Source organism: Oryctolagus cuniculus, chromosome 7 (genome assembly GCF_964237555.1).
Source record: "Oryctolagus cuniculus chromosome 7, mOryCun1.1, whole genome shotgun sequence".
Taxonomy (NCBI): Eukaryota; Metazoa; Chordata; class Mammalia; order Lagomorpha; family Leporidae; genus Oryctolagus; species Oryctolagus cuniculus.
Genome location: NC_091438.1, coordinates 114,543,837 through 114,567,401, shown reverse-complemented (window position 1 = coordinate 114,567,401; position 23,565 = coordinate 114,543,837). Strand labels below are relative to the sequence as shown.

The 23,565-nt window shown below is 40.7% G+C and overlaps 1 protein-coding gene across 5 annotated transcripts in view; it reads right to left on the bottom strand.

Annotated features, from left to right (window-relative positions):
- Positions 1–539: 539 nt before the first annotated feature.
- The window catches only part of OMA1 (OMA1 zinc metallopeptidase), a 79,832-nt gene continuing 56,806 nt past the window's right edge, over positions 540–23,565 (bottom strand). For all 5 annotated transcript variants that reach the window (XM_008265179.4, XM_008265180.4, XM_051857740.2 and 2 more), the window contains one exon: positions 540–1,003. In XM_008265179.4, coding sequence (XP_008263401.1) covers positions 788–1,003 — 216 coding nt within the window. In that variant the 3' untranslated portion in view covers positions 540–787. The remainder of the gene's footprint in view (positions 1,004–23,565) is intronic.

Genomic DNA, 23,565 nt, shown 5'->3' with positions numbered 1-23,565 from the left:
TTCCATGTTACTGTATTATGTAAATACAGTAACTTCCAATTATTCCTGGAGATATGTCTTGGGCTTCTCGTGACTTCTTCCTGCGGTTCCCTTGGTGACTGCTACTCAGGAAGACCAACTTGGAGGAAGCACCTTGTCCCTGCCTCTCCGGATGGCACCCAAGGAGAACAGAGTGGTGTCTTCTCTGAGAAGCCCAGAGACTCCCAAATTATAACACCACTAAGGAGCCAAAATCACCTGAAGATCAATGCATCAGACACACACACAATGTCTGCAGGGAAATGACCCAGCCCTGCTGCCGTTTCCTGTTTCGTCATGCACAGTACTTCTCAGGCCTCGCTGTGGAGACTTCTGCCTGCAGTCTTTCCCCTCTGCAGCTACCCACAGGTGAGCAGCAGGAGATTCTTGATCCCAAGGACGTCTTTCCACCGGGGCAAGCATTTCCTGTCACTACGCCATCCAGACTCTGAAATCCACTCTGATTTCTAATTTCTCAGCCACTAGCAGTTTGTCTTCCAAATCAAAAGCAGGACTGAGAGTAAAATGTATAATATAAATTTATTCTGACATTTTCCTCATTGAAGGTATTTTAAAATAGATGAGAATATACAAATATTTCATGAAAAATAAACACCTAGAAGAATTTAGATGATATCTACAATATACATGATGATCTGACCCTGAACATTCATTCGTTTTCCATTTCAAACATCATTTTTAAAAGGTAACATAAAAACGATATGGATTGCTGCCTTCTTCATATTTCCTTTGTTTCATAAATTTTAATTCAACTACTAGTTCTCTTCTCAACTATGTAGGTTAATGGTATTTGCTCCTGTTTTTGAATGGGAAGAGGGTCCGTTTTCTGTTTCTTGGCAGTAGTAGTATTTCTGTCTTCTTTCTCTGATTCTTCAAGAAAATGCTTCATGCTGAGTTTGAATAGTAACCGAGGGTCTGGTCCAGAAAGTGGTGGGCAATTACACTTTTCTCTAATTTTGAGAGCCTATAAAGAAAGAATGCAATATAATTCCTAACGTGTTTGATGGAAAACAATCAAATATGAGAACATATTCTGAATATCTGGATAACAGGTATCTTCATTCTGACACATAAAAGAGAACCAGATTAAAATTCATGGCAAATAGTTACTTTTGATGATATGGTCAAATGGCATTTTTAAAACAACAGCAACAATTTTATTTAAAACACCTGTTCAGATGGACAGTCTCAGAGACATTCTGCTATCTCAGTCAAGCAGGCCCTGAGAATGTCCATTCAGATGAAAAAGCATCTGAAAAATCTATGAGAAATTTTTTACAAGAAAAGGAAAACACTGAATTACAGACGGCCAAACCAACGGAAAAAGATGCACCCAACTGGGACAGTCAGGACTGTAACTGATGCTAACAATCTAAAAAATTAAATAAAAATCACAACATTTTTCAACTCCAGGGGAAAAGCAAAACAAAACAAAATACTAAAGAGGAGGAAAAATAAAATCAGCACATCACATGGCTCAGCTGCACTAGTGTTTGCAGTTTAAAATGCCAAAGCTTGACATAACCAAAATCTCAGTTTAATCATATTGAGAGGGAGATAGCAGGATATGTATGTGCTTGCACAGGGTGTGCTCTTAAGTCGCACGCTCTACAGTGGAAAGTAAACAAGGGGAGACCTATGGGAAATCAAGAGTCATGCCATGGCACTGGAAATAGTTACCAGCAAAATTCAGGGCAGGGGGGCACTGCTGCTTTAAGTAACTAAACTTAGAGAACTATTTAACTATTTAAAGAGGGTACATGGACAACTTACAGACATAAAAACTGTTTTGAAGAAAAAAAGGTCTCAATATTTAGAGTTTTTATAAGAGACTTTTAGGTTCCCATTTAGTTTTGTAGGACATGGATGGATGGTGATGTTTCTCAAGGACAGTAAGGGTTTGCAGGAGTGAGACTGTTTTAGAAAGACTAGTCAGGCAGGGTGTCGCTGAGAAGGTGAAGACATTGAGGGTTAAAAACAGATACTGGGGCTCAAAAAGACCTGAAGGAAAGAGACCACGTGGAAACCCAGGGGAAGGGCACTCGACAAGGGAGCAGCAAGTGCAGCCCGGGGTGCTGTGGATGGATGGTGAGACGCTGGTGCCGCGGAGCACAGGGGAGCGGCAGGGGAAGACTGCGTGGATCCACAGGTCACAGGCTTTACTCTGAATGGGCCTGTCCCCAAGACTACTGGGGCCCGTGGCAGGAATGCCAGCGGAGGTCCAGACACTATGTGTCTGAACACCTGGAAGCTATAAATCAAGCTACCTTAAAAAACACGTTCTAGTCTCCTACTTTGAGGAACATACACTGAAAATTGTTAAGCCCAGGCACAAAAGTGGAATTCCTGGATTTCAGAACACGTACAGTTGGGAATAGCCTACTAGCTAGCTCCTGCTCTTCCCATCCCTGGCTAGTCCAGCACTGTGAGGGGCCATGTATGCATGTGTCCACGCGAAGAGGTCCACAGGCCCTGGGAATGGGCTCAAACATGCGTGGGCAAGGAATTCCATTACCGCAGACACCCCGAGTGGCTCTTGGGAACCTTCCTTTTTCTCACAGGAACAGGGCACAGAGCGACAGCTGAGTCGGACAGGACTCAGTCCCGTAAGTGGATGGGCCAGGCCTGGGGCAGGAGCTTGGGTCCAGGAACACTTTATACTTTTTAAGAATTTCAATTAGAAAGTGTTAACAAAAACCTGAAACTTGGACATATTGAGGGGATACTTTGTGAGGTTTCAGCACATGTATACACTGCGTAATGTCCAGTGAGGATAACTGTATTTACCTCTTCAAACACTTCACAGTTCTTTATAGAGAGAACATCCGAAATCCTCACCTAGTTTGTCTTGTGCATAGTGAAACATATAGGACATAAACAGTGCCAGTCACCCTACTGTGCAACAGAACTTCCAAAACTTCTTACTTTTTAAAAAATAATTTTTATTTTTAATTTTTTTTTACTTTTTAACAGATTCAACACAGTTCACAGATACAATTCTAAAAATATAATGACTTTCCCTTTCTCGCTCCTTCTCCCTCTCTGCCCCTCCCTCTCCCTCCCTCTCCTTTTTTCCTTCCTCCTTCCCTTCCCTTCTTTTCTTTTTTAGTTTTTTCATAGAGTCAAGGGCTTAATTCTCCACCAAAATTCAACAGGTAAAAAGCAAGAAGATCCTAGTTTAGTAGGAATATAGCAAGAACTGTAAACAACAGTGAAGTGCAAAGATGATCATTTCACCCATATAAATTTTAAAGTAATCACATATCATTAAAACTATAATAATCTAACATATGTAATATTAGTTTGACAAGATATAAAGCACAGTTTGTATCAATACAGATACACATAGGCATTGTTTGGGTTTGTTTTGTGATTTTCCTTTTATAATTTTAGCTCCCACATATAAGGGAGAACATGTGTATGTGTCCTTCTGTGTCCAGCTTTTTTTCACTCAACATGATATCCTCCAGTTGAATCATTTAATTAAATGATAGAATTTCATTTTTATAGCTGAATAATATTCCATTGTGCATATTTTCTTTGTATATTCATCTGTTGTTAGACACCCTCATTGATTCCATATTCTAGTTATCTTAAACAGTGCTGGTATACACATGGTGGTACAGGTAGGTATCTCTTTGATACAATGTGTTCATGTCTTTTGGCATATACCCAGTATTGGGATTGCTGGATCCTATGGCAAGTCTATTTCTAGGTTTTGTTTTAGGGTATGTGTCGATGAGATTTCACAAATAAGACCAGTGTAAGCAAATAATGGAGGATAGAATTAAAAGGGAGAGAATGGTCCTGCGGGGGAAACAGGACATACAGCAGACTCATAGAATGGCAGCACTCCTGCCTCAGAATCAACCCTTGGGACATTCGGATCTGGCTAAAAGGTCCATGAGAGTCTCACAGGCATGGAAAGCTATGACACGGTGGCAAAAAACAATCTAAATGAAAGATCCTGGTGAACAAGACCCCAGCAGAAGGAACAGGCCATCAAGGAGAGAGGCGCCTTTCTCTGAAGGGAGGAAGGAACCTCCACTGTGATATGACATTGACTAAACAAGTTCAGAGTTGGTGAACTCAAGGGGCTTCCATAGCCTAGACAGCTCATAGCAAGAGTCTCGGGTGATTGCTGACATCATAAATAAGAGTGCCAATTGTTAAATCAACGGGAGTCACTGGGTACATGCTCCCCACGTAGGATCTCTGTCCTTAATGTGTTCTACTATGAAACTTAAAAAACAACACTACTAGTTGAACAATACCCTATACCTTGTGCGGTTGTGTGAGTGCAGCCTGTTGAAATCCTTGCTTAGTATATACTAAGTTGATCTTCAGTATATGAAGGTAATTGAAAATGAAACTCGATGAAGGCCGGGATGGAAGAGGGAGTGGGAGAGGGGAGGGCCACGGGAGGGAGGGAGGTTGGGGGGGGGGGAGCCATAACAATACAAAAGTTGCACTTTGTAAATTCACATTTATTAAATAAAAAAATAACTATATAACAAACAAAAAAAAAGAAAAAAAAGAACTTAATACTCTACCCTTTTAGTATTTTTTATGTTCTACTTAAAACTATTGGTTGAACTCTGTAATTAATACACAATTACTCTTAGGTGTTTAATTAATGCTATAACTAGTACTCAAATAGTATTTTACACTTTGTGTTTCTGTGTGGGTGCAAACTGTTGAAATCTTTACTTAATATATGCTAAATTGATCTTCTGTATATAAAGATCATTGAAAATTAATCTTGATGTGAATGGAAGGGGAGAAGTGGGAGAGGGGAGTGTTGTGGGTGGGAGGGAAGTTATTGGGGGGGGGAGCTACTGTAATCCATAAGCTGTACTTTGGAAATTTATGTTCATTAAATAAAATAAAATATATTAAAAAAAAGATTTATTTAATTTTTTGAAAGAGTTACACAGAGAGGCAGAGAGAGAGAGGTCTTCCAGCCGCTGGTTCATTTCCCAGATGGCCACAACGGCCGCAGCTGTGTGGATCTGAAGCCAGGAGCCAGGAGCTTCCTCCAGGTCTCCCACATGGTTGTAGGGGCCCAAGGACTTGGGCTATCTTGTACTGCTTTCCCAGGCCATAGCAGAGAGCTGGATCGGAAGTGGAGCAGCTGGGACTTGAAACAGTGGCCATATGGAATACCGGCACTGCAGGCGGTGGCTTTACCCACTGTGCCACAGTGCCGGCCCCTAATTTTTTTTTTTTTCCAACAAATGCCCCTACTGTTTTCCACGGTGGCTGCACTAATTTACATTACAGGGTTTAAGTATTCCCCTTTCCAAAAACACTTCTGATTTTGACAAGCCTATTAGTTAACAAAGTCAACTAAAGAGAAAAGAGAATTACCTAAGGCGAAGCTCTGTAGAGGCTGGGGACTTGTGTAATTGTTCTTTGTATCTTACTTACGGTACTATAGATTTCAGATGTTCCTTACCTTTACTGAACATTAAATGCATGTAAAAATCAACTGAATTGAGCTGGTGAGAAAAATTCTCCCAACAACAGCACGGAAGTAAACAGAAAGCCAGACCATGCTAAATGGTGCTTTACTGGCCCAACTGGGATACCTCTGAGTGAAGGAGAGGTCATTGTATTTACTGAGACAGCAGGCATAAGCCAAGACAGTCTTGGCAAATTGAGACATAGTCACTCTTGCTTTACTCCCTTACAACTATGTTGATTTCCTTTTCCAAATGAGATTACTTCTGTCATGGCTGCTCCATTACATGTCTAAGCCCTCACTGGTATCAGGAAAAGGGGCAAGTATGGAGTCTAACAGGTCGCAGCTGCCCTAGCTGGGGTCAGCAATGAGACCAAGAGCAGCAAACCAAGAACGGAATGCCACCCCCTAGAAACTTCATAACCAGGACAAGCTCTTCCCTTTCCCTTCAACTTGCTTTACATGCAACAAATATTTAGAACACCACACTGATAGAGTACTAGAGACATACTGGACAGAATGAAGAATCCTGGGCCCAGCCCTCATGTAATTTACTCTGCATTTCTTTTTCACTGGGCATCTGGATTGTCCTCATAGTTCTGTTCTGTTGTTTAGTTTTTATAAATTATGCTGCTATAACATCCTTTGTTTTTAAAAAATTCTTGTAACCTCCATTTGGGTTTATTTGAACTATAACACCCAAAATAGAATGACAGAATAGAAAAAGTAAGAACATAGTCTAATTTTCGTTATGTAAGTTGGCTTTCTACCTGAAAGGTTTTATCAATTTTAAAGGTCATCAGCAATACTGAGCTACTCACGATGAGAATCACATATGACTTCATGGTTTTTATCTAGGTAACTATATAATTTCATCCTTAAAATCCCTAGGAATCATCAGCTAAGTTTTGTAGGTGAAGAAATTGAGGCCTTCAAGAAATGAAATACTGGCAAAGAACAAAAAGCTGTCTTATAACAGCTTTATCTGTCAAAATGTGGAAGTAACTAATATGTCCTTTAGCAGGTGAGTGAATAAATATACTAGCACATCCAGACAATAGAACATTATTCAGATCTAAAAAGAAATATGCTATTAAGTAATGAAAAAACATGGAGAAACCTTAAATGCATATTACTAAGTAAAAAAAAAAAAAAAAAGCCAATCTGAAAAGGCACCAGGATTCCACTATATGGCATCCTGGACAAAGCGAAACCACTGAGACAGGAAAAGGATCAGTGGTTGCCAGGGATTGGAGAAAGGGAGGGATGAGAAGGCACAAAGTATTTTTATTTATTTATTTGAAAGGCATAGAAACAAAGAGAGAGATGGACAGTGAGAAGGAAAGTCAGGTGGAGTGGGGGATGGAGAAGGAGGGAGAAGAGGAGGAGAGGGATTGTCTAACACCATGCGTGATCCCTAAACTACTGGGGAATAGAGAGAGAGAGAAAGCGGGAGGGGAAGGGAGAAGAGGAAGAAGTCTGTCTGCTTGTTCACCCCTCCCCTTCTCCCTGCCAAAGGCCTGAAATGGCCAGGATTGGCTCATGGTTGGTGCCAAGAGCAAAGACTAAGCAATCCAGGCCTCCCATGTGAATGGCAGGAATCCAATCACCTGCGCCATCACCACTGTCTCCCTGCGTCAACACTGGTGGGAAGCCAGAGCTGGGAATCAAACCCAGGTACTCTGATGTGGGACATGGAGTTCTTTATCTTAACTGCTAGACTAAATGCCTTCTCCCAGAATATTGTTTTAGGGCAGTGAAACTAATCTGTATGATACTATAACAGTACATACATGTCACTGTACATTTGTCAGAACTCGTAAACTGTGTAACACCATGAATGAGCCCTAAACTATGGATCTGGAGGATAATGATGGGTCAATGCAAGTTCATCAACTGTAATAAATGTATTACAGTGGCAAACAATATTGAAATGTGGGGCTATGCATGCCGGGAGAGGGGCAGCAGACAGTATATGGGAAATCTCTGTACTTTCCTTTCAATTTTGTTATGAACTTAAAACTGCTCTAAAAATAGTCTATTATTGGGACCCATGCTGTGGCACAGTGGGTTAATGCCCTGGACTGAAGCGCTGGCATCCCATAAGGGCACTGGTTCGACACTCGGCTGCTCCACTTCCGACAGAAGATGGCTCAAGTCCTTGAGCCCCTCCCTGCACCCGTGTGGGAGACCCGAAAGAAGCTCCTGGCTTCAGATTGGTGCAACTCCGGCAAATTGGGGAATGAACCATTGGAGGGAAGACCTCTCTCTCTCTCTCTGCCTCTCCTTTCTCTGTGTAACTCTGACTTTCAAATAAATAAATAAATCTTAAAAAAAATGTTTACCTTAAAAAATAGTCTATTTTTTTTAAAAAGTTGGTTTAGAAGTAAAAAGCCTGGGATTAGAAACCATTTTGTTTTTAACACTTTTGCCTACATGCTTTTTAAAAAAAAAAAAAAACAAAACAAAACAAAAACAAAACAAAAAAAAAAAACAGGCAGAGTTAGACAGTGAGAGAGAGAGAGACAGAGACAAAGGTCTTCCTTCTGTTGGTTAACCCCCAAAATGGCCGCTATGGCTGGCATGCTGCGCCAATCCAAAGCCAGGAGCCAGGTGCTTCCTCCTGGTCTCCCATGTGGGTGCAGGGCCCAAGCACTTGGGCCATCCTCCACTGCCTTCCCGGGCCACAGCAGAGAGCTGGACTGGAAGAGGAGCAACCAGGACAGAATCCGGCGCCCCACTCAGGACTAGAACCCGGGGTGCCAGCGCTGCAGGCGGAGGATTAGCCAAGTGAGCCACAGCGCTGGCCGCCTACATGCTTTTAAACATTATTTATTTCATTTGAAAGAGAAACAGAAAGAGAAATAGAGACCTTCCATCTACTTGTTCACTCCCCAAATGCCCACAGCAGTCAGGGCAAAAGTGAGGAGCCTGGGACTCAATCCAGGTCTCCCTTGTGAGTGGCAAGGATCCCAGTACTTGAGTCATTCCCTGCTGCCTCTCAGAGTATACATTAGCAGAAAGCTGGACAGGAGGCAGAGGAGCTGGGACTTTAACAAGGCATTCTGACATGGGTGCAGGCCTCCCAAGCAGCATCGTAACCACATGCACCAAATGCCCAGCCCTCTACATGCTTTTTTGACTACATGTTTCTTGAGTAAAATTTTTTACTGGATTTATGTAACTTTGAAGATATATGAGTTACTTTTCTTTAACTGCTATAAAATATATCTACAAGGGATCTTCAAAAAGTTCACAGAAAATGTGCATAACAAAAAAACTATGCATGGATCTCAAAAACTTTTTACATCAAAATAAACTTCTAATTCCATTTTCTATGAACTTTTTGAAGTATCTTTTATTCTTTATAGTAACTTAAGGTTATGATTAGGCAATTCTTTGTGTATAAACTGTTTTTCTCCTTCAACTATCTATCAAACAGAATTATATCATACACATACATATTTCTATCTAATCTGCATCGATCTTGCACAGTAAGATTTTCCCAAATAACCTGGAAAAATATTTCAGGTTTTTTTTGTTTGCTTTTCTTTCCATATGTATTATATTACATTCCAGGGTGCCAACATCTTTTTATTTTTAAGGATTCAAATCTATCATATTATATATACCCTCATCTCTTCAAAAGGAGAACCACTGTCTCAACGTACAGCTAGAATATGCCTTTCCCTTCATTTTCTGACTCCACATTCTGTACATAACAGGCACTTACTATATGCTGAATTTTAAACAAACAGTTGCAGAACACTAGCTATGAATCAATCATCATGCTAAATGTCATAGGGAAAACTGTTAAGGAGATACAGTCAAATAGCAAAAATATACAGTTCTGAGAATCCTCAGGAAGACATGAGGCTAAATATGGAAGTAGCCATCCTAAAAAATCCAAGTAGAAGAAAACCAACTAACATGAACTGTTCACTTTCTATGTGCCTTGCACTGTGCCAACTACTTTACATATGTTTTCTACTGCTATCCCAGGCCGTAGCAGAGAGCTGGAATGGAAGAGGAGCAGCCAGGACTAGAACCGGTGTCCATACGGGATGCTGGCACTTCAGGCTACGACTTTAACCCTCTGCACCACAGCACTGGCCATATATTTTCTAAATTGATGTCATGGTGTTAACCACTTTTGAAAGCATAGGTCTGATGTAGAATACTTAATCATCAAAGCATCTTAGAGAGAGGCAGGAGGGAATGAAGGCAGCAGGACCTTGTCCAAACAAATGCACAAATACATACAGCAAACACCTAGGAGATACTGGTGTCTCAATCTTACACACAAAGAAAACTGAAGGTGAGATTAGGTGACTTTCTCAAAGTGGCTAGATCATAAGTAAATGCCAAGAGTCGTAAGACCACTGCTATTTTTGCAATATCCTATGAGTGTCTTTTTCCCAGTATCACCTATTAATTTCTTACATGCTAATTTTCTATAAGGGAGTAGAAGTGCTATTCAATTTTATTGCTCTTTTTTTCTATTTTTAATCCACTATTACTTATCTTTCCGAACATTACATATCATGCAATCATTTAACAAATATTCATTATGTATCTCAGAGACTATAACAGGCACTAGGGATATGGCAGGGAATCAGGGCCTTAACATTCTAGGGTGTAAGAAACTTAATAGTGAACTATGTTAGAGAATGACTGCTTGGAAGACAGACTATTTAAAAACTGGGGAGAAAATGTATAAAGATCAGCCAGTAGAGTTGTAAGATGTCAAATGCCTGGAGCCCAGGACTTCCTGAGGACAGAGACAGGTGATAGAGGTAGAGAGGTAGGTACTGGCCAAATTATGTGATTTCAAAGCTAAAGAATCTATATTTTTACTCTGAATAAGATGAGAAGTCATTGGATGATTTTAAGCAAGGAAATTACATTAAAAGGATTATTCATATTGAAAATAGGTCCTTAAGGATTTAAGTGAAAAACAGAAAAGGGAGATTAAAATAGGGGATAACTGCAGTTACGAGGGGAGAGAAAAATGGCCACTTCTGCTAGAGCAGAGTGGTGAGGAAGACAAGAGCAGATTCCTAACGCACCATAGAGCAAGTGCACAAGATTTGCTCATGGACAAGATGCAGAGGTGCTGTTTTTATCAAGTTGTTAAAACAAAATCATTTAACCTCATCAAACGAACTCAGACACCTAATAACTTCCTTTTCTATATTTTGAAGCTAGAAGTAATTAGTCGCTGGATAACTGTTCTTTGAACTTCTGAAAAAATTCTCCAAAGTAAATCCCTAACAGGGTGATGCTCTTTTACTTGCTAATTTGTTACAACTCGGTGGGTTTCTTTTTGGCTTTAAAATTTATTTATATTTTAACTCTTTCCAAAATTAATTTGAATATGTTCATTCTACTTCTAATTTCTCCTTCTAGCTGCACACACCTGGCGATTCACACATGTGCATGTATGTATTCTTGTATGTATGCACACTCACATACAGTTTAATTATCTGATTTTGACCTGAATTATCACCATCATCTAAAAACATTCTCCACAATAGTTTTATTTTCTTGTATCTTACTTTACCTCTATTCCTGATTCTATTAGCCCTTTATCCTTTGTCTAACTGATAAGTGATTATCACATCGACTAAATTTCCCAAAAAATCAATTATTGCATATTTCTGATTAATTGTATTAACTTTATTTTTCCTGTTTGAGATATTCATTCTATTTCTGTATTTCCTTTCTCTGTTCTTCCTACCATATTTAAATTGATAAAATTTTTTTAAATAAACATTTGTCAGCAACCCATGAAAATATAACTACATCATTATAAAATGTACTGATTTTAAGACATTCTCTTATTCTTTATGGATCTCTCTTGCCTTACATGCATTGCATTTTAATTTTTATGTGGCCATCCATCTTTTAATTTTATTATATTAATTTTATGGTACTATGTTCTAACAATTTGAACCATAACATTTTTATATTACATGCACATGTTTCTGTTCATATGATCAACATTTTAATGAAAGATACATGATGTGCATTTAAAAGGAAAGTACACTCTGTTTTCTTAGCATTTAGTTTATGTCAACTAAATCTTATATTTTGTACCATTCAACTGAATTCTTTATTAATTTCTAATGTGATACAGCTTTCTAAGAATGGCAGCTGTAGGCTACATAACAAACAAGTATAAATAAGCTAACTACATATTTCATCCATTTCCAGATAGTCAGTAGGTTCTAGAAAGAGCACTGCTACTACTGAGTAGTTCACCGTTCCATGTGTTTCATTTTCTATCTTAAAAGAAGAGTTGCTTTTGTGAGATCCTATAACAGTGCATTATTTCCACTATTTTCTATTTTGCTTCTTTCTCTCTAAACTCTTAACTGCTTCAAAGTCTGAAAGCAAGGTCCATAATCATTCTTGAGTTTGTGTGCCTTTCAATTTTCTTTTTTCTTTAATCTAGGCAACTTGTAAAAGTCAATCGTCAGCCGGCGCCGTGGCTCAATAGGCTAATCCTCCACCTTGCGGCGCCGGCACACCGGGTTCTAGTCCCGGTTGGGGCGCCGGATTCTGTCCCGGTTGCCCCTCTTCCAGGCCAGCTCTCTGCTATGGCCAGGGAGTGCAGTGGAGGATGGCCCAGGTGCTTGGGCCCTGCACCCCATGGGAGACCAGGAAAAGCACCTGGCTCCTGGCTCCTGCCAGGATCAGCGCGGTGCGCCGGCTGCAGCGGCGGCCATTGGAGGGTGAACCAGCGGCAAAAGGAAGACCTTTCTCTCTCTGTCTCTCTCTCTCACTGTCCACTCTGCCTGTCAAAAAAAAAAAAAAAAAAAAAAAAAAAAATTTAAAAAAAAAAAAAAAAAAAAAAAGTCAATCGTCGTGGTGAAGATTAAACTATGTATAAATGTAAATATCTAAGCATGGCCTTTCAGGCCTTCCAGTAATCTTCCGACTCTAGTACTCTTCTAAATATCCATCTTGAGAAATGATATCTATGCCAAAAAAAAGGTGATATAGAAAAACAAACCAGTCAAAGACAAAGGCCACCAGTGAACAGATGAAGGTACTGGTTTTCCCTTGATGATCGCAGCTTGATTTCTCGTCATCTTGTCAGCATTCTTTCATTTTTAGATGCTTTCTGGCTCTGGGTGTTCTATTCGGTGCTGTGCTCCCCACCTTCCGCATCAGCGAGTCTTTCCTCTGGGGCATCATTTCTGCTCTTCACAGCCTCCACCGAAAGTGTCGCAGCTTCTCTGCTGCATTTACAAGTTCGGATATTCTCTGATATGGATGCATCTTACATATGGGAGGTCATTCTTCTTCTGTCACTTGCAATGCAGTTCCATCAGGCTTACCCTGCCAGCTTCAGCTGGCACTACTTCTGCAAGATTTGCTACCATTCTCTGTCTCTTCTCTCTCTCTCTCTCTAACTCTGCCTTTTAAATAAATAAAATAAAATAAATCTTAAAAAAAAAAAATGTTCCTACCACCTAGACTGTCCTTTTCAATGGAATGAAATTTTAAATTAAACCTGAAAGTTGATATTTGTTGTTGTTGTTTTCTTTCACTCCTTTTTTTTTTTTTTTTTTTTTTTTTTTTTTTTTTGACAGGCAGAGTGGACAGTGAGAGAGAGAGACAGAGAGAAAGGTCTTCCTTTTGCCGTTGGTTCACCCTCCAATGGCCGCCGCGGCCTGCGTGCTGCGGCCGGCGCACCGCGCTGATCCGATGGCAGGAGCCAGGTGCTTCTCCTGGTCTCCCATGGGGTGCAGGGCCCAAGCACTTGGGCCATCCTCCACTGCACTCCCTGGCTACAGCAGAGAGCTGGCCTGGAAGAGGAGCAACCAGGACAGAATCCGGCGTCCCGACTGGGACTAGAACCCGGTGTGCCGGCGCTGCAAGGTGGAGGATTAGCCTAGTGAGCTGCGGCGCCAGCCTTTTTTTCACTCTTTAAAGCTTATCTTGCCAGGAAACCAACAGCACTCCAGAGGCTTTTTGTTGCTGTTATTATTAGTGGATTTAGTTTAATGAGGATACTTGTGGTGTTATTAGTTAAGAACACTCAATTATTCAATAAGCCTTTTTAATAAAGTTACCTTCATTTTTCCTTCCTTTTCAACTTTTTCCAACTCTTTTACACTTATCATCACTGTGATTTTTTTAAAAGTTTCTCTTACCTACCCTTAACCTACCCTTGAATAGAAGATAAAGGTGGCTGTGGCTGGCGCTGTGGCATAGCAGGTAAAGACACTGCTTGCAGTGCAGACATCCCATATGGGCACTGGTTCTAGTCCGGCTGCTCCACTTCTGATCCAGCTCTTCTGTTATGGCCTGGGAAAGCAGTAGAGGATGGCCCAAGTCCTCGGGCCCTTGCACCCCCATGGGACACCAGGAAGAAGCTCCTGGTTCCTGGCTTCAGATCGGCACAGCTCTGGCTGTTGCGGCCAATTGGGGAGTGAACCAGTGGATGGAAGACCTCTCTCTCTGCCTCTCCTTCTCTCTCTGTGTAACTCTTTCAAATAAGCAAATAAATCTTTAAAAAAAAAAAAAAAAAGAAGAAGAAAAAGGTGGCTGTAACCTCTTTTATTCCATTGGGGTTGAAGTGGCTGTTCTGAGTCCCTTCTTGGTTGCTCTATGCAGTATCCTCCTGAAGACACACTCTTTGGTTAGCCTTCCAAAACACAGGAGGAAGGCAGTTCCTCAATCTAAAAAAAAAATCCTTTGGTTGTCTGAGCACTTGATATTTGCAGGATGCTAAGTTATCACCCCACAATCACTTGTTGGTCATAAGGAAGTGAGTCCTCTTTATAAAAGAGGAATAAGCTGTCACCAACCAAACCCACTAATGGACTTTGGCATCACTGAATGTAGGGCAGCCAGATATTAAGAGATTCCTGATGTGAAGCAACATGGGGGCAGGCCATGGAGTAGTAGTGGAGTAGCAGGCAAAGCCAATATGGGCACCAGTTTGTGTCCCTGCTGCTCCACTTCTGATCCAGCTCCCTGCCAATGGCCTAGGAAAAGTAGTGGAAGACGGCCCAAATGTTTGGGAGATCCAGATGAAGCTCCTGGCCACTGTGGATGAATGGGAAGTCATTCTGCAGATGGAAGATTTCTCTCTCTCTCTCGCCCTCCCTCCCTCTCTCTGTCTGTAACCCTTACAAGATAAATAAATAAATCTTAGGGAAAAAAAAGGCAATATGGAGCCAAGCTACATCACCTATTGTCGCTCCCCCTCTTCGCGGAGGAACGACACAGGACCCTGCGCTGTTCTTTTGTCTGCTCGGCCCTCCCCGGGTTTGCTGCTGGTTCTTCCCGGGTTGGCTACTGTCCCTTCCACCTCCGTGGAAGGGCGGTTCCCCCTGCCACATTCCCCACTTCCGCAGGGGAGCGGCACACCGCCGGCCGGCTCTCTCGGGGGCTGCACAGATGTTCCCCTTAGATGTTCCTGGTGCATGCCGTCTCTCTCCTCCTTTATAGTCCTCCTCCGCCAATCCCAACTCGGCTGCCCACACGCCGAGTACGCTGCTCTCCTCCAATCAGGAGCAAGTCCTACAGTTTATTGGCTGAACTGGAGGCAGCTGTGCAGAAGCTGTTTTCTTCTCTCCCAGCGCCATATTGTGGGAGAGCAGATGCATAGAATAAGTCTTAATTCCAGTAACAGTATAGTCCGAGTTGCTCCCCACAACCTATAAGATGTTCTTGCCAAAACTTGACTTCTATTTACAGGTATACAGAGAAATAGGTTAAGACAATATCATGAAGCAGCAGCAAGAAGATAAATCTAGAGTCTAAAACCTGAGACTGGATTTATTCAACAGGTCAATAACATGTTTAGAAACAAAAGGGAAGGGACACTGTTCTAAAGTCAGGGAGGCTTAAAGGACATAAGGATCAAATGCCATGTGCGGACTACAGTGGACCTTAATTTGAACAAACTAACTGTAAAACTACATTTTGAGGCAGAGAAATGTAAATATAGGCAGGATATTTAATTTTAAGGAATCATGATGAATTCCCTCAGGCATGACAATGGTTTGATTATTGAAGAAAATGATACCACATTCTGAAATGCATATGGAAGTTGATACTGAAGGAGTTCAGGAAGTCCCGTCCCAAAATACGACACTGTGTTATGGTGATGACTTTGAAGTGGGGACACCAGGAGAACAGCTGATAGAAGCAGAGGCTTTCTGTGAGTGCCTCTTATCTACCTGTAGACCAAACTACTCTCTATTTTTACATGTTGCTTTTAAAATTTTATAATAAGAAAACTAAATTTAAAAAAAAATGCCTGGGCCCAGCGCTATGGCACAGCAGGTAGAGTCGCCACCTGCAGTGCCGGCATCCCATATGGGTGCCAGTTTGAGACCCAGCTGCTCCACTTCTGATCCAGTTCTCTGCTGTGTCCTGGGAAAGCACTACAAGATGGCCCAAGTCCTTGGGCCCCTGCACCCACGTGGGAGACCTGAAAGAAGCTCCTGGCTCCTGGTGTCGGATTGGTGCAGCTCTGGCCATTGTGGCCATCTGGGGAGTGAACCAGCCAATGGAAGATCTCTTTCTCTCTCTCTGACTCTGCATCTCTGTAACTGCCTTTCAAATAATAAATATATTTTTTCAAAAATGCCTTTCCCTTCTCTGTCGTTGCTGCTTTTCTGTCACTTTTGTCCTTCTGCAACTTCATCCTTGATTTTACATCTGTGTTTTTAGTTGTAACTGGCTTATGAGAGATTTAATTGTCTTCCTAGAAAATGAAACCAGTCTGTTTACCACCACCTCTATTTCCAACTCTGACCCTATATTTCTTATCTTTTTTTTTTTAACTTATTTGACAGATAGAGTTAGACAGTGAGAGAGAGAGAGACAGAGAGAAAGCTCTTCCTTCCATTGGTTCACCCCCCAAATGACTGCTATGGCCGGAGCTACACCGATCCGAAGCCAGGAGCCAGGTGTTTCCTCCTGGTCTCCCATGAGGGTGCTGGGGCCCAAGTAGTTGGACCATCTTCCACTGCTTTCCTGGGCCACAGCAGAGAGCTGGACTGGAAGAGGAGCAACCAGGACTAGAACCTGGTGCCCATATGGGATGCCGGCACCACAGGCATCAAGTGAGCCAGGGTGCCGGCCCCGATCCTAAATTTCTGAAAAAACTCATGCTTCTCAAAAAGTCTAAGGAATTCAGCACTAATCACTTCAATACAAAGATTCAGCCATAGATTTAACAGAAATGAATGAGAATAATGTGTTCATACTCTAAGAGAAAGATGCAGGGACCGCATACCTACTTAATGGCAACAAGAATTTCTGTTTACATACTGTAGGGCTAGGGGACCCCTAGGTAGGAATTTATAGGGGGACCCAGTGGCGAACTTCCCCTTTTTTCTTCCTTATTTCAGGGACATAGCCTATTCACATGCCAATTAGATTCCCTTCCAAGTTCCTGGACATGGACACCTGAGCTTCTCTAACCCCAAACCCCTTCACTTCTTGTGCTCCTGTGCAGTCCCTCAGACCAGTCCTCGCAAGCTCATACGCCAGGCTCATACTCCCACCCCAAAATGAAGAACCAAAAGGGAAAGTTAAAACCCCATTTAAGATCAGGGGCCTTCTTCCTCAGATGGACACCCAGCTCTGGGCCCCTACCGGTGTCTAGTGAGTCAGAGAGCTTTTGCCCAACCAAGTACTTTGGCTTTGCAGTTCAGACTCTATTTCTGTGCTCTAAGAAGCCAAGAACGAGGTAATGCTCTCAGGACACAGTATTTAACACAGCAGTATCAGTCTGATAGCATGCATTCATTGGTTATCTTTTGCTTGAGAGGGAAACAGATGACAATAGGTACCTTTCTCTGAAGGGCAGAGAGAACTTCCACTTTGACTATGACCTTGTTGGAATAAGATCGAAGTCAGTGAACTCAAAAGGCTTCCATAGCCTTGGCAACTCTTGACTAGAGCCTAGGGAGATTACTGACGCCATAAACAAGAGTGTCAAATTGTTAAGTCAACAACAGGAGTCACTGTGTACTTACTCCTCATGTGGGATCTGTCCTTAATGTGTTGTCCAATGTGAAGTAATGCTATAACTAGTACTGAAACAGTATTTTACACTTTATGTTCTGTGTAGGTGCAAACTGATGAAATCTTTACTTAATATACACTAAATCGATCTTCTGTATATAAAGATAATTGAAAATGAATCTTGATGTGAATGGAATGGGAGAGGGAGTGGGAGATGGGAGGGGTGCGAGTGGGAGGGAAGTTATGGGGGGGAAGCCATTGTAATCCATAAACTGTACTTTGGAAATTTATATTTACTAAATAAAAGTTAAAAAAAAAGAAAATAAAAACAGAGCTGTGAAAGACTGAAATAGGCACAAAAGATCACTAGGTGACCTACCAAGTGTATCCTGGGTTACCTCCACCTTTCTCAGGGTCTTCGTACTATTTTATCACTCTGTATACTGTAGAAAATTAGTAATACTGAAACTTATGGCTATCTATAGAAATGGAAATAAACTAGGTCTGATTACTGCCTGTGAATGCAGGAGTTTTACATTAATTTGTGGTCTTATTTGCCTATATATATCTATTTTTCGATTCACCTTTGAGTCAGTGGCAACAGATTATGTTTCCCTCACTCATTAATGAATTAAATAAAATCTCAGATCTGTTCATTTTATATTTATATGAGTCATGATTTCAACTTCTTAAAAATTTATCATCTAACTCATTTCCTTTCCTTTCACAAACCACAATAGAAATTGGAGTCTGGATAGTTTTTGAAGTAGTCTAAAATTAACATGCATAGATATCTGAAAATGTAAAGTAAGAAAAATATTTAAAAATTCAAAATTAAGCTCACCTTGCCATACATCAGTTGTCTTCTGAAATGCTAAGAAGGCTTTCAAACAAAAACATTGTATGATTAACCATTTCTAACATATGAGAATAATGAACTTCTGTCAGGGGCGACAATAGCGATGAATTTAAAGAACATTATGCCAGATGAAATAAGCCAGCCACGGAAAGGAAAACTCTGTATGACCTTGCTTGCATGTGGACTCTAAAGAAGTTCAACTCACAGAATTTGAGAATTGTGGAACGGTGGTTATCAGGGGCTGCAGGGGCAGTTGTGATGGGGAGACACTGGTCAAGGGGCATAACAGTTCAGTTAGCAGGAATAAGTTCTGGAGATCTATTTATGGTATGGCGACTACTGCTAAAAATATTGCACTACTTGACATATGTTAACTGAAGACTATAAATGTTCTCACAACAACAACAAAATGTTTGTGAGGTGATGCCTATGTTAGTTTGATTTGACAATTCTACAATGTATTCAAGTATCAAAACACCAGTTTCATCTTATAAATAGAAACAATGACAAGTTAAAATAAATATATTTAAGAACAAACACATGGAACCAGCATAGTGACATAACAGGTTAAACCATCACCTGCATGCCAACAACCCAATATCAAAGCTGGTTCAAATCCTGGCTGCTCCATTTCTGATCTAGCTTCCTGCTAATGCACTTGGGAAAGCAACAGAAGACGGTTCAAGTACTTGGTCCCCTGCCACCAACATGGGAGATCCAGAAGCAGCTCCTGTCCCTAGCTTCAACCTGGCCTAGTCTTGACCTTTGTGGCCATTTGAGGAGTGAACCAGTGGATGAAAGACCTCTTTCTCAGTCTCTCTGTAACTCTGCCTTTCAAATAAATAAATCTTTAAAGAAACAAAAAAAGAACATACGTGTATTTAAGAAAAGACGACGACAATGAACTGGCTGCATTTATTTCCAGCAGTGACTAAAATGTTTATGAAACAACTGCTGGTACACGTCAGGTTTTTCTAGACATTACACATTAAGTAAAACAGCAATTATTTATTCATAAAAATAAATGGTAATAATTAAGTTTTTTAAAAAAGTAATACCAGAGAGGCTTCATGATTGGACTAAAAGCTTCTTTAGAAAACAGAAAGCAAGAAATTTCTAGGGGGGAAAAAATCATCTCTTTTTTTTCTAAACGTGTTTTTCTAAAAATATCATTACTTTTCTCCCCTTTTCCCCAGAAGTAATTTTTTCTAATAGCCCATTCATTTTAGCTTCAAGTAGATACACATCACATGCACCATAATGTTTTTCTTAAGGTTTTAGACAATGTTGCTGTCAGGTTGCCTGGCTTTATATGATTCAGAGGCCAATTCAATTACAGCAGCTGCTATGATATTTGCCTTTTCCACAACACTCTCCATGTCAGACAAAATGAAATTCTGTAAGGTGAACAGGGTGTGTCTGGGTACACTGGCCAACACAACATTTCACTTCAGTGGTAAACACTCCCATATTTCTACTCACGAGATCTGTAACACTAATGATTTATTCATTTACTTCATCCCAATTATAAACGCATAAGAACAATTTACATGTAAGTTCAAACCCCAAGCTTCTTGAAAGTTTAAAGGATTCAAAATAAAATGAGATTAAAATGAATGTATTTACAGCCTGTCTGCCACTGAGTGAGTCTAATACCTAGATACTGAATGTAGTAAATCTGAACACCAAGATTGAAAATGGCTTACAAATAAAACTGTCATTGAAAGCTCTAAAAACATTAAGAAATAAATCCTATTCAAATTAGGAGTATAAAAACATAATCCTAAACAACTAATACTCCAAATGTTTTTCCTGTTTTTTCTATCATTCTCCAGCCCCTTTACCTCCCAAAAAGGGGATGGCAGAGAGGAAGGGGGAGGGGGAAGGGGATGGGGAAAAGGGAGGGCTAGATGGGAGATGGGGACAGGAAGATAAGGGGAGAGGGGGAGAGGTGTTGAGGGAAGAGAATAAAAACTTCTGTTTAAATGCTTTTGGTTTTAAAAATAAATCTTTCAAGCTAATCTCCCTTACTCACATCTATTCATACCTTATAAAAATCCTTGCAAAAAAAAAGTTTTAACAACTATCTCTTTCAAGGACAAATTATGGTACGCATAAACTTAAAGCCTGAACAGCGTAACTATAATTTTAAAACTGTCACAGTATTATACATCAACAGGTTGATTCAACATCTGCTCTTCAATTTTTCACCCAAGTTGTTATGGAAACCAAAATACGTGGGATCTGTTTCCTAAATTTAACTGATTATTTCAAGTAAATAAAATTATAACACATCAGCTTATTAACTATAAATAATATAATTACTATAAACCTATATTTATCCTTTTTAAATGCTAGTGGATCACAGGATTATATTTCATGAGGCATCTACAGACATTTTATCTCAGAATTCACATTAAAATAAAAGAGCAAAGGTATTCTTATTTCTAGTTTGGGTGCATTATCTTGATTTAGGAACAAAACAAGAAGGGAACTGGTGCTGATGTATTCCAAAATTATACCACTGTCCTCCTCTGAGGAGCTGTGGAGCTCGTCAGACCCTGTCACCTCTCCAGTCCTCAAAATCCTCCAGCAACGCCCTACTCTAAGCAAAAGCCAAAGTCCTTACGGGGCCACAAAGACAGGGCGCCCCCTTCCCTTGACTACCCCACCCCAGGCTGTCTGGTCTCCTTGCCATTCCTCCTATCTCAGGGCCTTGCCCCCACTCTTCCATCCACAGGGAAGGCTCCCACCCACAGCCTAACTCGTTCATTTACTTTAAGTCTGCGTTCAATTATCAGCTTCTCAGGGAAAGCATCTCTGACCAATCCTATTTTAAATTGCTGTATCAGCAACTCTCTCATCTCTGCTCACACATCACTCATCTGCTAAGGACTGAACTTTTTCCCCATAAAATTCATGTCTGGAAAACCTAACTCCCAATGTGTATTTGGAGGTTGGGCCTATAAGGAGATGATAATTAAGGTTAAATGAGGTCATAAGGTAGGACCCTGAATTCTGAATGGGATTTGTATCTCTATAAAATAAAGACACCAGAGAGCCCACCTCCCCCAGCCCCAACTTATTGTCTGTCTCCCCTTATTGCCGTGTGCTTAATGAAGGAGGAGATTTTGTTTAGTTCATATCACTTACAACATGTGAATAGTAAACATCTGTTGAATACATAAATTTAAAACATCTTAAATGCTAATATACTGGGCTGGCACCGCAGCTCAATAGGCTAATCCTCCGCCTTGAGGCGCCAGCACACCAGGTTCTAGTCCCGGTCGGGGCGCCGGATTCTGTCCCGGTTGCCCCTCTTCCAGGCCAGCTCTCTGCTGTGGCCAGGGAGTGCAGTGGAATCCTGCACCCCATGGGAGGTGCTTGGGTCCTGCACCCCATGGGAGACCAGGATAAGTACCTGGCTCCTGCCTGCGGATCAGCGCGGTGCACCGGCCACGGTGGCCATTGGAGGGTGAACCAATGGCAAAGGAAGACCTTTCTGTCACTCTCTCTCTCACTGTCCACTCTGCCTGTCCAAAAAAAAAAAAAAAAAAAAAAAGCTAATATACTATGATAAGAAATCATATTTTTGTAATGATCCTCCATGAATACAATAAATTTTAAAAATCAAATTATAAAAATTTGCATTGTCATCATGCAGCCATAGAATCTTGCTTTCTTGGTTCTCTTCCTATGAATCTGGTCTACAATAGGCTCTGTCTTCCTCCCACCAATTAAATATGGGAAATACCTAATATTATAAATCTGCACTGGATCTTCTCTACTCACTATGCAGGTGAATGCTTCCACTTTTATTGGTTCAATTATCAGCCCTTTGGGGGTGACTCTGAAATCATCACCTTTTGCCCAGGCCGGTCAGTGCTGTACTCCCAACCACCGTTGAAATGCGTATCACTTAAACCACAATGTACGAAAAATCAAAGGACAGGAGCCTCAGGTAGAATATAATAACACACTTACTTGTGCAGAAAAGAATCCTAAATAAAACATATTAATTTTAAAATGTAATCTATGTAGTATACAGACTCACATAACTCTACACACTGCCTGAGGATTTGCTTTCTTTCATTACAGAAATTAGACCTATGAAAGTACGGAATTCCAATCTCTGAATTATGACTGTGTATTCTAATTAACAATATACCCTTGCACTAACTATCAGTTTCACTTCAACCACTGAATTAGTCCCAATATTGTAGTAGAGTTTTATTACTTTCAAATTGAATTTAATCACTTGGGGTGGGAAATATAAGAAATTTATATGAGGCTTTCAAATTAAGTTTCTGAAATAGGATACTTTATTTTTGGAAGAAAACATTTCTCATCTTTTTCTTCATCATTGGTTCCCAAATAACATTTGTTTCTCCAGCCATTTTTCTTCATATTCACCAATCAATTCATTATTACTGACTTCTCCAAAGCATATTTTTGATTTCTCTGAAGATCCTCAGTGATTTGAAAAAATGACAACTCGGAATTTAGGAAAGGCTTCAGATGAAAGTTGGATGGAATTCATTCAGTTTAAATAAACATTATTTTTAGAATTGTACTGGGTTAAAAGAAAAAGAGCAAAAATTCTGAGAGAAAGTCATACAGTTAGGACAGCTGCAGAGACAGGTGAAGGCGTAACAAGTGTGCTATGAGGTCTCTGGGCCTGGGGTAACATGGAGGCGGCTCTCAGAGTCAGAGGACCTTAGCAGAAACCAGTTACTGATGAAACACATCTGTCCCAGGCTCATACTGCTTCATCAAGGGGAATGATTATTATATATTATATCAGGTCAAGTTCACTGCTGTTCCCTTTATATTGTTTCTTCAAGTTAAAAGTATAAATGAAATCTAGCTAGAATGGGTATTACCTTAAACTTTATATCTGTATCCTCCTCAAAATTCTTATGCTGAAATCCTAACCCTCAGGGTGATGAAGCTAGAGGGCAGGGCCTTCGGAAGCGACTAGATCATCAGAGTAGAGCCTCATTACTGGACGTGGTACCCTTATCAAAGAGGCTCCAGAGAACCATCCTGCCCCTTCCACTATGTGAGGTTACAAGGAGAAGAGAGCTGCCTACGCACTGGGAAGTGAGTGTTCACCAGATCCAGTCTTCCAGCACTTTGATCTAAGACCTCCCAGCCTGCAGAACTGTTAGAAATAAAGCTCTGTTGGGTCTAGGCCACCCGG